The sequence below is a fragment of the Apodemus sylvaticus genome, chromosome 1 (genome assembly GCF_947179515.1).
Source record: "Apodemus sylvaticus chromosome 1, mApoSyl1.1, whole genome shotgun sequence".
Taxonomy (NCBI): domain Eukaryota; kingdom Metazoa; phylum Chordata; class Mammalia; order Rodentia; family Muridae; genus Apodemus; species Apodemus sylvaticus.
In genome coordinates, this window is record NC_067472.1 from 52,528,716 (window position 1) to 52,543,564 (window position 14,849).

General features: G+C 46.9%; 1 protein-coding gene across 6 annotated transcripts in view; it reads left to right on the top strand.

The window, feature by feature from the left end:
* Positions 1 to 5,193: 5,193 nt before the first annotated feature.
* The window catches only part of Cd6 (CD6 molecule), a 41,961-nt gene continuing 32,305 nt past the window's right edge, over positions 5,194 to 14,849 (top strand). For 4 of the 6 annotated variants that reach the window (XM_052189784.1, XM_052189785.1, XM_052189787.1 and 1 more), the window contains exon 1: positions 5,195 to 5,433. In XM_052189784.1, the coding sequence (XP_052045744.1) occupies positions 5,373 to 5,433 (61 nt within the window). In that variant the 5' untranslated portion in view covers positions 5,195 to 5,372. Of the gene's footprint in view, positions 5,434 to 14,849 lie in introns of all 6 variants that reach the window. The other 2 variants (XM_052189786.1, XM_052189788.1) reach the window with 1 other exon arrangement.

The window sequence follows — 14,849 nt, forward strand, 5'->3', positions numbered from 1 at the left end:
TCTGGCTGTCCTGTAACTCACTCTGTAGACCAGGCTGGCCTCGTACTCAGAAATCCACCTGCCTCTGCCTCCTAAGTGCTGGGATTAAAGGTGTGCACCACCACTGCCTGGCTAAGGTAGTTTATTCTTACGCTGAATTTCAGTGACCACGGTAGGGAATATGGATTCAAGTCACTCCAAATAATAAGTTTTAACCTGCTAAGGGTTCCATGAAATTTTCATAGTTATGGGATAAAAAAAAAGTCATAAATCAAAGAATTTTTTAAGTACATTGGCTGTGTGCAACATTGCCCCTGATTTCCCAGAGCTCGCTCTGTTGTGGCTCCAAGGCTTTGATTATCAGAGTCACAAACTGATGGACAACCTCCAAAAAATCCCTGTAGCTATTGGATTAAACGCTCCTCGGAGTCGTGAGAGATAGGGGTGGCAGCTACCAGAATCGGTGAGCTCTGGGTTTAGTGAGAGACCTTCAGTCTAGAAGAATCAAGTGGAGAGAGACTGAGGAAGACACCTGATTCTGACCTCCACTTTTCAGATAGACAGACACACACACACACATACACACATACACACATACACACACACACACAGAAGGTGGTAGGGAGGAGATAGAGAAAGAAATAGAGAAGGGGGCAAACATATTCAATTACACACACACACATATACATCATGCACACATCTTTATACACATTATGTGTAACAAAACGGGAAGAAGATTGTCATAGTTAGGGTTACTACTGCTGTGATGAAACACTGTGACCAAAATCAACTTGGAGAGGAAATGGTTTATTTGGCTCATATATTCTGAGTCACAGTTCATTGAGGGAAGCCAAGGGAGGAACTCAAGACAAGTCAGAGCCTGGCATCAGGGGCTGGTGCAAAGGCCGTGGAGGGGTGCTGCTTGCTGGACTGCTCCTTGTGACCCAGCGCCATCAGTCCATGGGAGAGCACCTCCCGTAATTGGCTGGGTTTCCCTACTTCACTAATTAAGAAAATGGCCTACAAGCTTGCCTACAGCCTAATCTTACAGAGGCAATTTATCAGCTGAGGCTCCCTCCTCTCAGATGACTGTAGCTTTTGATTTGTAGCTATTGAATTGACACACAAGTAGTAAGCACAAAGGTACTAAGCACTTCAGAGTGCTGTGCACAGTGACTGCATCTAGGCAAGCTCCTGACTCTCAGTTCTGGAACTTTTCCCCTGGACTGTCTGGATTGGTTTTTCTTTTTAAAGAATGCCATGTTTGGGGGCTGGAGACACTGAAAGGTCTTATTGCTCTTGTAAAAGACTGGGATTCTGTTCCTAGCACCCATGCAGGGGGCGTATAACTTCCTGTGACTCTAGCTAGCTTTAGGGCCTCCAAAGCCTTCTCCAGACCTTCAAGGGTACCTGCACCCATGTGCGCTTTCTCTCTCTCTCTCTCTCTCTCTCTCTCTCTCTTTCTCTCTCTCTCTCTCTCACACACACACACACACACACACACACACACACTCACACTAAAATGAAATAAATCTCCAAGAAAAGAATGTTAAATTTACTTGGACCCATAATTGTTCACACTGAAGAAACTGTCAGGCAAAGTGTTTTGAAAGGGAAGAAAGCAAGCCTGTCACATCAAGGGAAACAACTGGTGGTGCTTGTTGCTACTGATGGAACTGGAGCTTTTAAGTGAAAACTCTGAGTTTTAGAAAACCCTGCCTCCAGGATATAGACAAATTCCCAGCAACTGAAGTTCCTGGATGGGGTCAGAGATATAGTGACTTTGATTTCCTGATATTGTGTAATAAAGCACATTGATATTTGAAAGGGGTAAATAATTCTTAATTTAGTGAACCAGTCTGTTCCAGATGACCCACGTGTGTTAGTACAAAACCATTAAGTGGGGAAAAGACACATTAAGTGGGGAATGGCTGAGTTTTAATGTTAGTCTCTGTGAAGCCATGATAACATTAAATTCCACATTACAATTCACCTTCACCAACCCTGTCTTAAGTAAGTATGTATATGTGCATTATACACACACACACACACACACACACATACATATATAGTGAGAGTGGGGTTTGCACATGCCATGACACATGCACGGAGTTGGGCTACTTCTGTGGGCTTTCTCTTCCTTCTGCTTAGACACCCATGCCTTTGTCATTTTGCTGGGCCAAGATCAGTGGAGAGATACTGAAAATGCCTGCATTCCTCAAGTCCGGAATGCCACTGGTGTCCCTTGAAAACCGAGAGCCAAAGGTCTTGCTTCTAAGAGTTAAAAATAAATATGACTTCACCGATAGGAGCATCCAACTGGACACATCTTCTAGCTTCCTGCTCTAAGCACGAAGCATGAGTGGCTTGGAGTATATCATGTCAGTCTAGCCACAAAAACACTCACCTTCTGCTGTCCTGCCTTGAGGTACCCAGTTCCCCTACCAGGAACACCTACACTGAACAGAGCCATATTGGGGTGTCATGCCTGTGGTAGGAACTTGACAGTGGCCAAGGACAATTCCTGGCTTCGGGCAGGAATCTGACGTTAGGGCAAGGCAAACGGGCAGGAATCTGACGTTAGGGCATAATAAGAAGGAGGTTACAGCAGGAATTTTTTATCCTAGGGTGGAGTGCTCAGAGTATACTTGGCGTTGGTCAAGGTGAACTTCTCCCAGCCTTTGTTGAGCGCGGATTCCTTTGCTAGTCAGGATCCTTCTCCACCTAGGGTGGAGAAGCTCAGAGTGAAGGTGAAGTTCATTGTTCCTCCAGGTCTACGAATTCCTGAATTAAGCAGGTGACCCACCCAGTTGCCTGACCAGTGGAGCCTAGGACTGCCAGACAACTTCACCGGAACTCAGCCCATAGTCTGGGGGGAGGGGCTTGCCCAAACTGTTAAATTGTCTGACCCCCATTAAAGTTGGGGCCTTGATCGGTAAACTATCGTCCTGGCCTCATTCTTTTCGCCCCTTCCCATCCATCCCTCAGCTTCTATTCCAGGAAACCAGTTCGTAGTAGCTGCAGGCAGCTACAGAATACCACACTACCCCTGTACCTCCCTCTGCCATTAAAACCTGTCCTTTCTTTTTATTCCATTTTTTCTTTTGTCTTTAGAGAAGACTCCTCTTCCATTCTGGTTTTGGATCCACTAATATTTTATTTTATTTTTTTAGCGCATGTCTGTGTGGGTGAATGTCTGGAGGTCAGAGGGAGACTTGCGGAAGTCCGTGTTCTCCTTCTACCATGTGATATGGATCCGTGGGTCCCAGGGATTGAACTCAGTCCATCACACTTGGCAGCAAGCACCTTTACCCACTGAGCCATCTCACTCTTGAGAATTGTATGCTTCTTGAAAGCAGGGAAGTTGTTTTATCTCTTTTCTTCCAGAGGTGGCGATTCCAAGATTGCACACTCTCAAGCCTCTTGGCGATGCGTGGGGTGGAATCTGGAAGCCAGACGGAACTGCATATGCCCCAGGGCCCTTTGTTCCGCCAGACACTGTTCACTAGAGGGCGCCCTCAGCCGGTACCAGAACCGATTTCTGACCCCACCCCACCCCACCCTCTTTCTCTCTGATCTGGGCGGGGTCTCACACTGGGAGGGGCCTGATTCACTATGGCTTCCCAACTTGCCACATCAAATATCCCCCTCAGCTGGTAAGACACTCTTACAAGTGGGAGAAATCCTCTCCATTACACAAGCGAAGAAATGAAAACAAGCTAGAATGGAGGAAGTGGAGAACCAGAAAATGTGTGTATGAGGCACAACTGGAATCGGGAACCGGTCTCCTTCTAGGCTCTAGGGTTCTGCTAAGAGAGCCAAATTATCCATTCCTGTATTCTCTCAACAAAACTTATTTAACACCTAGTATGTGTTCCAAGGGGAGCTCATTGGCGAGCTAAATGCACACAGTCTACTTCCTAGCCCAAATCAGCACGTCCAGGCAGCCTGGTCCTTCCCACTCTAGCCCTTTCCTCCCTGAATCTTTTTATTCCCAGCAGTCTTCCTGCAACGCCATCTGCTGAAAATCCTCTTGTGCTTTTGCCCAGCCCTTATGACATAAACAGCCAGCAGTCCTCAAAGCTGGGGTCCAGATTCTTTGGTACTCTGTGCAACTCCCACCTGGGATGGGGCATGTGGAGGTGGGGGAGTCCTACTCTGAGATCCCCTATTCTTTGGGGTTTCCTTTGGAAAAGCTTAAGCCCTTGCTAGTGCACCCCAGAACTGGGGAAATGGCTCAGTAGTTTGCCAGAAAAGCACGAGAAGCAGAGGTCAGACTTTCAGAAGCTATATAAAAGCCTGGCAGGTACGGAGCCTCCTGTAATCCCAGCGCTTGGGAGGCAGAGATGGAGACCTCCAGGGGAAGCCAGCTAGCCAGACTAGTGGAGTCAGGAGCTCTTGGTTCAGTGAGTGGCCAACCTTAATAAATAAATAAATAAATACATAGAGAACAACTGAATTGAAGACTACTCCTGACATCAGCTTCAAGCTTACATACACACACAGACACATGCACACATACATACACACACACATACGCACACATACACAGATACACACACAGAGAGATGCACACACATAGATACACACACATACACACAGATACACACATATACACATACACACTCACACACCCATATACACAGATATGCACACGCACACATGTGTGTAATACAGACACACATACATGCACATATACACCACACACATACCATATACATGCACACACACATAATACACACATATATACATACACACATACACCACACACATGCACACACACAACACACAGCACACCTGACATACTCCTTGATAAACACAAGCAAAAGAAAAGTCCATCAAGATCCTATCCTCCTGCCTCTTAGTCACCACCTTCCCAAGGACAAGGCAAACCTTGGAAGGAAACCTCATGAGAGCTGGATTCTGTAGGAGGGGCAGCAGGGAGGCATTATTTCACTCAGAAGCACCAGTTGCTAGAGCATCTCTGGGAATGAGCTGTCTCTTCCTCAAGGCAAGGAGGCACAATCTCTTTGTCTTTCTTGGAAGACTCTCAGGGATGTGTTCGTTGGACATGGGCTTCTTTGATTCTTAAGGTTCACTTTGGTTGGTGGGCTTACAAAAGGCAGCTTGGGCTCCCACACCCCAACAGCCCTGTAACAGCACCCCTGTAACAACAGCCTGGCTTCCTGGAGACCAAAACCACAAGCAGAAGGTAGAGGCGTGAGATACTCACAGGCTGGGCCTGTGTGTAGGAGATAGAGTGTGCAGCAGAGGACACTGAGAACAAGAACAGAAAGGGCGGCGTGGGGGAGACAAGCCGTCGGCCGTCGGCACAGCTGCCTCCCTGGACCAGGATGGCACTTCCTACAGGCAGGCGTGGGTAGCAGTCGGAGATGGCACCAGACATGTGGCTCTTCCTTGGGATCACTGGATTGCTGACAGCAGTTCTCTCAGGTAGATCTCCTCCGTCAACTCCTATAGCTTGTGCTAGAGGACCTGGGTCCTGTCTGCTTGGCCCCTTGCCAGCTCTTACCTCGTGGCCACCACTGCAGAGCCTTTTAACCTAAGACCATACTGGTGGGACAACAGCTTGGGGCTTGAGATGACACAGGGACCCCTTAAAGGCTGGATGGTGCTCTCATCTTAAAAGGCCTCCTGGGAGTGAGGAGAATGAGCTTTGTCCCTGACTTGGATCCTAGGTCTGAGGACAGAAGCACCCCACTCACCTATAGGCTCAAGAAGCACTCCCTACTCCCACCTTCTTACCATCTCACAGGAAGGGGGAACCGATCCTTGGAGAAGGAGGACCAGCCAGCTACAGCAGAGACAGAATCCAGGGAGATCCAGGGGACCTCTAGACCATCGTTCTTAGTGACTTCGATTCAACGTCTTAGATTAATTTGAGACACACATTATTAAGAAGGCTCTTGAGTTCCCGAGCTACACCCAAGTGCTAAGGTAGTTTTGCATCCTGGGTTAGGGTTCTGTAGCAAAGGCTCAAGGTCACCAGATACTTGTGAGATGCCGTAGAGTGCAGAGGCCAACCTAGCAGAAACAGGCACTAGCCCAGAGACTCAGAAATCCCTGTACATTGTGGGCTTTCACATTTTGGGGTAGGGAGATGGTATAGAAACAGACTTACGGTCTAAGGAGGTCTAAGGTCTAAGGGTTAAGGAGACTTAAGGTCTGCCATACGAAAGGGGAGCCCAGGCAGAGGGACAGGGATACAAACCTGGTCATAGGTTATGAGCGCAGGCATGTCGTCCAAGTCCCCTGGTGTTAAGTTGCCTTGTGTTTTGCACAGTAGAGGCCTGCGCTTTTGCTGTTCTTTCTTGACCAGCTGTCTCCAAAGCACTGACTCTTGGAGCTCAGGCTCCTTCTACCCAGGCCAACTGCAAGGCCTCCTGCCTCTTCCTGTCCATCAGAACCAACACCCCTGCCTTTCCCAAGAGGCCCACCACAGGCTCAGGATGAAGTCCTAAAGGGAAAGGACTGTTGACCGCTAAGACTGGGGCCCCAAACAAGCCAGCTCCTTCTCTTTACACTGCGTCCTGCTAGGGATGAGGGCTGGGGCTGGGCTGAACATGGAGCCCTCTGTGCTGAAGCTGAGAGGTGGCTGGTCCTTGGTGTGGGATGATGGGCCCAGGGTGATGCCTTTGGGAAGGCAAGGCCTCGGCAGCCGGTGGGCTCCAGAGAGCCTGCCCTTAGGTAAGGGTTGTACCTGTCCCCACGCACAGTATCAGCACCCTTAGCACCTTCCTGTCCCTGGGTTGATATCAGTTGACCTGCTTTTAGTCATTGATAGAAGTTTAGTTTTGAAAGAAAACTTGGGCTGGGCAGTGGTGGCACAAGCCTTTAATCCCAGCACTTGGGAGGCAGAGGCAGGCGGATTTCTGAGTTCAAGGTCAGCCTGGTCTACAGAGTGAGTCCCAGGACAGAGAAACCCTGTCTTGGGAAGAAAGAAAGAAAGAAAGAAAGAAAGAAAGAAAGAAAGAAAGAAAGAAAGAAAGAAAGAAAGAAAGAAAGAAAGAAAGAAAGAAAGAAAGAAAGAAAGAAATTAAGAAAGAAAGAATTAAGAAAGAAAGAAATTAAGAAAGAAAGAAATTAAGAAAGAAAGAAATTAAGAAAGAAAGAAATTAAGAAAGAAAGAAATTAAGAAAGAAAGAAAACTTGGTTTTGTTGTAAGTGGAAAAGTGTTATTCACCAGAAATTAAAGGAATGACGAAAGCATAAAAAATGGTGGCAAAACCCAATCTGAGGCAATTGAAATGGTGTCACCAAGGCCCTAGAGCCCAAGGCCTACGTCATTCCTCTCTCCCAGTTAGAGGGGTGATGAGGGAGGGGGTAAGGACATCCTGGCTCTGAATCGTTATTTTCTTCAGAATTTGTTGGTCACTCTGAGTAAGGAACAGGCTCCTCTTGGGTCTTTTATCAGTGACTGATGTTCTGTGTCCCAAGAGGACAAGCTTTGCAAGTGTAAGGAAAACTGTATCCTAAAGTGGCACTATGCCTCCCTCCCGGTGATGTCCAGGAGGCCGAGCCTCTGGGCCCAGGGCCTGAATGTCCCTGCCTGATTTGGCAGACCCCACTGGCTGGGCACAGATCTGTGGAATTGTGTATGGGGTGGCAGATCTGTGTTGGACCACACGTGCTTGAGGAAAGGATGCTAAGAGAAAAGAGAAAGAAAAGGTAGAAAGAGTGATGAAGAACAAGAAGAAACGGAGCAGGAATGTGGAGCCAGGGGCGAGTTCCAGGGCTTTCTGTCTGGGAGCAGAGTCCAAACTTGAGTGGTCCACACCTTGCTTGGTTCTATTCTGGGAGTCAGGGGCTGGCGAATGCCAGAGGTTGGTGGGTGCCAGCTCTCCTGGGAGCTGCAGAACTCTCCTCTGCCTAGGGCTGTACCTAGCTCTCTGCTCTAATCCCATACGGCTTTCTCCGGCTGTTTGCCTCTGGCAAGGCCTTTGTGCTACTGGGTGACCAAACCTTAGGGAGACAGATCTCCCGTTCTGTGCCTCAGTTTCCTGATCATCCAAGTTGGGAGAGTGCCTGAGATAGTGAACTAGAAGCCCTAACTGGAGAGGGGATGGGGTTAGGAAACCGGAGTTTTTACCCAGTGTCTCTAACTCACCAAATGCCTGAGCTCCCGTCCTTCCCCGGTCCTCATTTTCCCAGTTATTGGATAAAGTCTTTCATGTCCTGAAAAGGCAGTTTGTAACTATTTTAAAATTTTAATACTTCAGGCTAGAGATAGCGCTCTGTGGCTGAGCATTTGTCTAGTGTGCGCAAGAGACCCACCTTGACACTGGCACCATACGTACAAGCATTGTTTAATTTTTAAAAGTTAATCTATTTTTCTTATTACTAAATATATGTTTTGTTTTATTTATAAGCTTGATAATTTCAAGGGGTCTTTGAGCCAACCAGATAGGAGAGAACATTTTTTTTAAAATAATAAATGCCCCTTACTAATTAATTCTAGCTAATTAATTAGTTCCGAAAATGAGTTAAAATAAATTATATATGTGTGTGTATGTATGCGTGCATGTGAATGTGCATGTGTGTGCATCTGTGCGTGTGTTTAAATTAATTACATCCCACAGCCCACCTAGAGGTCCGAGGACAACTTTTAGAAATCATTTTTCTCTTTTCAACATGTGGCTCTCAGGGATGGAACTCAGGTTGTAAGCACCTTCGCTCACTGAACCATCTTACCAGCTCATCTTTGATAGTCTAAACTAAATTTAGGAATCAAAAGACTTAAATCTTCACACACACACACACACACACACACACACACCCTCGATGAACTCAGGTCCTAGGCAAAGGCTGTGTTGTAAGCTAAACTCTCAGATCCACGGATCCCTTCCTTTCCAGCAGAAAGCAAAGCCGTCCTAAGAAGGTAATTCTCTGACCTAAGACTCTGATGTAAGTGACTGTGAAATTCTCCTGAATACTCCAATGATTTTGACAGACGTTATCAAATCTTCCTGATTGTTATTATTATTATTATTATTATTTTGAGATTTATTCTCTGTGCATTGGTGTTCTGCCGGCATGTCTGTGCAAGGGTGCCAGATCCTCTGGAACTGGAGTCACAGACAGTTGTGAGTGGCCATGTGGACACTGAGCATTGAACTCGGGTCCTCTGGAAGAGTAGCCAGTGATTTTAACCTCTGATCCATCTCTCCAGTCCCCTTTGAATTTTTAAATTAAACTTTGAACTGAAAGCAGTTGCTCTGTCGCATGCACGAGGAGCTCTGAGGGCCTCATGTTCTCAGATATCACGACCACAGGATTTTTTACATACTAATGCCCAGAATTTGACTCAACTTTCACTCCATGCATCTCTAGAAATACGAGAAGGTTCTATTTATTTAATGATGTACACTTTGTAGAGCCTAGCTTCCCTGGAAAGGTGTAAAGGAAGGTTGGGGATTTCTCGATCAGAGAGAATTTGCCATCTCAGTGGACTCGGTTGAGGTTAGCTTTGTCATTTTATTTAAAAAAAAGATGTGATTCTTCTGTGCTGCCAATAACCATGCTGTATCTTTTTGTCCTCCAGCTGGGCAATCCTTTGGCCAGCAGTTACTGGGTACAAAGGACAAAAAAAAAAAAAAAATAACAATCTTCTATGTCTGTGTCCTCATCTGGGGATTAAAATCCAGCATATATCCATTTTCCCATCCTATTCTGTGTCCCATACTTCCTGCCTTTAACACAGCTCACAAATGCATCTGTGACACAGGACAAGCTTTGACGTCATCTGGCTTCTTGTGCTGTCTGGCCACAGATGACAACTGATAGGGGATAATTGTCATGGCTGGTACACAGGTAGCCATCTTATGCAGTAGAGCTGGCACATTTAGGCAGATGCAGATGGCTTGAGAAGGATCTGTGAGGGCTGAGATACGTTGCCGACAGCGCCCGGAGTTTGTTCTGGGTTTGTCAAGGACTTCTTTGCTGCCCACACCGGCCTCACTTCCTTACAAGAAAGCTTGTGAAGTAGCCAGGCGTTGACTGTTAGATTCTGAGGCGGAAAAACCCCCCAAGCATTTCCCTGAGCAAGGAAGAATAAGCCACAGTTGGGATGGTGAGGCATTCCGAAAAAAATGGCTCAGCCAAACCTGGCGACCTGAATTAGATCCCTGGGACTCACATGGTGGAAGGAGAGAAGAGATTCGCATAACTTGTTCTCTGACTTCCATGTGTATACTGTACCATATACATAGGAAAGAAAGAAACAAAGAAGCAAAGACTCAAAGAAAGAAACAAAGAAACAAAGGAGGGAGAGAGTGTCAGCGAGCTAGTGAGTAACTCTGATCAACATAGGGCTGGAGGGTCTGTTAGGAAAAGGCCATCTAGGAACCAGGCCACCTTCCCTATGCCTAGATCATAGACTGAAGGCACCAATTTTAATGACTTGTGCCTGGCCTTAGACTAGCGCTTAGAAGTCCCTGTGGACTGGCATTCGGGTTGCCAGTGTCCTACCACCCTTTAACCTTTCTTAAATTAGATTTTAAAGTGGTCTCGGAATCCACATAGCTCACAGGGGAAGCTGTTGAAAAGCACCCGGATGTGCAATCAGCAAAAATAAATGCCACAGAAGCAAAAAGATGTCACTAGACACTAGACGCCAGCCATATGCTTTGCTGTTCTTTCTGTTCTCCAAAGCAGCAGTTCTCAACCTGGGGGTGGGGGAGTCAAAGGACCCTTACACAGGGGTCACTTAAGACCATTGGAAAACATAGATATTTTCCTTATGATTCATAACAGTAGCAAAATTACAGTTCTGAAGTAGCAGTGAAAATAATTTTATGGTCAAGGGTCACCACAACATGAGGAACTGTATTAAAAGATCACAGCCTTAAGATGGCTAAGAACCAGTGCTCCAGTGGTTGTGTGTCAGAGAGGTATTTGCAACTAGGCCCACAGGAAGCCCTCTCCTCCATGACAGGCTACAAGGGAAACAGCTCTGTGGTGATAGTGTTGAGATGGCGGCCAGCAGAGCCATCGTACAAACTTTTGGGTGTGTACTTGCTCTTTGAAGAAAGGACAGAGGGCTTGGGCCTATGCCCCCTTGACATGACTCAATCTCAGCTGCCTGGAACATTCTTGGATGTAAAGGTCACATAGTAGGCAGCCCAAGGTACTCTGAGAAGCCCCTTAATTTCTCTGGTGAGCCTTGAAATAGGCATCACACCCAAATGTATGCCCTGTGATCCAGTTCTGGTTTGTATTTCTAAGGAGGCCAGACTTCAACCACAGGTGTTGTTCCTCCGCAGCCTTCTACCTTGTTGACAAAGCATCTTTGGCTGGCCTGGAACTCTCACAAATTAGATTAGTGTAACTGGCCAGCTAGCTCCAGGGATCTGCCCCAGCCCCCAGTGCTGGGACTATGGACGCATGCCACCATGCTCAGCTTATTTTGCATGAGACCTGGGACTAAAATCAGGTCTGGTGCTTGCAAAGCTGTCACTTTACACAGTCGCCTCTGGGAAATGGATTCTCCATGACCAGGGAAAGATGGGGAGTCTTTGAAGGGGTTTGCAAACCAGCTCTCACTTTAACTGTGGAGCAATCTCAGGCAAGTTCCTCCTCTCTAATGCTAGTTTCTTCCCTGGAAAATGAACATATTGAACATTAAGGTTGGATCTAAAAATCCCTGCCCTCTAAATATGTTCCTGGAGACCACTGGCTGAAAGAGCAGAGACCCAGTAGAAACCCAACCTCAGGATGGACACAGTATGTCACAACCTTAACCAAGACCCTGGGGTCAGACAGGCTCGTTTCCAGTCCCAGGTCTCATGACCTGCAAGCTACAGATAGCAATGCCTGGCTTGCCTAGGTGGTCACGTCAACTTAGACCTTATATTCAAAGTTCCTGAGCAAACTGTGGCATTCAAAATGTTATATTAGAAACATGTCACATGAAGCCAAAAGTAATTAACCTTGTGCAAATGCACAGGATTTGATCATTAAACCGCACCATTTGCACAGTGAACCCATTTACGCTTAAGGCAATTCTCTGTCATAGATGTGCAGGAGGCTCAGCATGCTTCAGAGATTTAGCAGAATCCATAGCCCGTGAGTTCAGGGACCTGAGCAGCCAGAACCCTTTTCTCCGTAAGTGGCCTGCCCGTTTGGCACTCTGTCCAGTTCTGAAGTTTATTCCCCAAACAGCACCCCCTGTTTTGTTTGCGCACCGTTGAGTTCAGGGTCTGCCTGGAGGAGATCTGGGGTCCTGTGGCTCTAGAAGACCTTTAGCGATACAGAAGACAGTGTGGCTGCCTTGCTCGGCAGTGGCGCTCCTTCACAGAGTTTGTCTGGACGTTAAGATGAACACCAGAAGAGGCAGGAAAGTAGAATTCAAGAGGCACCAGACACCTACAGAAGTTTGCCTGGTGGGAGGGTCCACCTTGGCACATTTATTCTGTCTTGAGCCCTGTGCTGGCATTCAAGATACCAGATACAAAAATAGTATCATTGTGAAGAAGGTGGGTAAACAAACCAGGGTCAACCTGGCCTAGCATGGCCACAGGTACAGCCCCCACCCATCATTAGGGACTTCCATTTTCTGAGTCTCAGACTAGATGTTTATCCTATCCTATCCTATCCTCACAATTCTGAGGAAATCATCTCAAGTTTATAGGTAGGGAAATTGAGGCCCAGAAGATTATACAATTTGTCTCAGTTGTGGCTCCTGCTGAATTAAAAAAAAAAAAAACAAAAAAAACCCAACAACAAAAAGTCACGTCTGGGACTGGGGAGATGGCTCACTAGGTAAGGTGCTAGCTTTGTAAGCATGAGGATTTGCATTTGGACCTCAGAACCCATGTTAGAAAACAAAAGTCTGGCATGGTGGTGTGCAATTGTAATCCCAGTCAGGGGAGGCAGTGACAACGTGTGGATCTCTGGAGTTTGCTAGCCAACTAGCCTAGCCAACATAGTACAATTCTGGCCAGTGAGAGATCCTACCTCCATGAAATGTTAGCCATGACACCTAAAAAAAATGTCTTGGGATGCTGCGTGGGTCCTACAGCTGCTTTGGCAAGGGGTGATGTAGCTGAGGCATGGGACAGAGAGAAGGAACAAACCATGATGCAGGTTTCTGTCCGCCATTTTGTAGGTTCCTGTCCGCCATTTTGTAGGTTCAGTGGCCTGACAGCCTCCTGCCTGAAAATGGCACCTGACACAGACCAATAGTGAGTGTAGCTGATAAGCTGTTGGGTGAGCTATGGGGCCAGGCCTGGCATACCTGAGAGCTTGGGGATAGGGTCTTTGCATGGGGAAGCAATCTCTTGCTTCCTCTGCCAGAGACAGAGCTCCTTTGTTCATGATAGGAGAGTGTTAGAGCCAGCTCCGTGTTTCCAGGCCACTCCTGGTCTGGCTAATGTCATCAGACAGTGCCAACAGATGCTCAAGGGGTCTGTGTGGAACTGAAGGCATGGGTTATTAGGAAATTGGGGCAGGTTGGAAGAGGAGAGGCCTCAGAGTTGGGGGTCTCTTCTGAGTACCCCACCCTCAAGAAGTCACCTGTCACTGGGTCAGGAAGGACACTAAAGAAGTATCTTCTGAGGTGGGGGCAAGGCTACCATGGATCTGCCTCATTTACAGCAGAGCAAGGCGAAGGTTAAGAGCCATCAGTTTCTGACAGACCTGCAAACCAGCATCCCGCCCCTGCATGCCCCTCCTTACCACCACCACCACACACCACTTGTCTCTTTGCCTCATCCTCAATGAGGTTAGGAGGAAGGGTTTTATCTGCAAGACAAGATGCTTTCAGCTAGGGTGTTTACCTCTTCCTGGAGGGGCTCCTGGGGGACAGACTTGGGGTCGGGGCAGAGATGATAGTTCATCATTGGGCTGCTAGAAACCCAGGACAAAAAAGTTAAGTTCCTTAGAGAAATGTCTTCTTTCCAGATGGGACGTTGGACATTCAGTAGTATCCAAGCTGGAGGGAACGCCAGAGTGGCCAGTCAACTGCTGCAATTTGTCAGAGGAGGAAAAGCACTTCGCCCAGACTCCCAACCTCCATGTGCTTCTCATTTGCTTTATCATTTTCTTTCAAAGTGGATTTTAGGTTGAGGAATACTGTCTCTCTTCCTCTAAGTCTTCCAATATGATTTAGTTTTGCCTCTTAGATTGTATTGCTGCTGTTTTGTTTTGTTTTTGAGACAGAGCCTCTGAATCTGACTATGTACCCCAGGCTTGGCTCAAGTAATCCTCCAGCCTCAGTTTCCCAAGCAGCTAGAACTATATTCAAGTATCACCATCTCCATCACTAGTTTTTTTTTTTTTTTCTCCTTTGTGAGAATTTCATACATGTATACAATGAAATCTGGTCAGACGTATCCTCCTTTCCCCTGGAATACCTGCCCCCTCACTTCCTGCTCCCCCTTTTACAACCTAGTAACTCCAATTAGCAATGCTTATAAATACACTGGTGTGGGCCATCCACAGTAGGAAACTCACAGTGACCACGTTCTAGAAGAATGATTCTCTTTCTTGTAGAAGCCATCAGCTGCCAACAGTTTCTCAGCAAGGCCATAGCCTGGAGGGTCCCTTCTATGTAGGAACTTCTGCTGGCTTCATCCTGAGTTATGACTACAGCTGTGGGGAGCTCATGTGTGCAATAGCCATGCCACGTTCAGAAGACAGCATTGCCACGGCCCTGTTCCTCACCCTCTAACTTTTCCATTTTCTTCTGCTTCTTTGCTTCCCCTTCTGAGATGTCCCCTGAAGATGTCCCATTTAGGTTTAGTTTTGAGAATATATACATACATTATACACACACACACATGCATATATATGTATGTATATATTCTCATACGATGACAGTGCACTTTACAAAAATCAGGAAATTAGCCCAG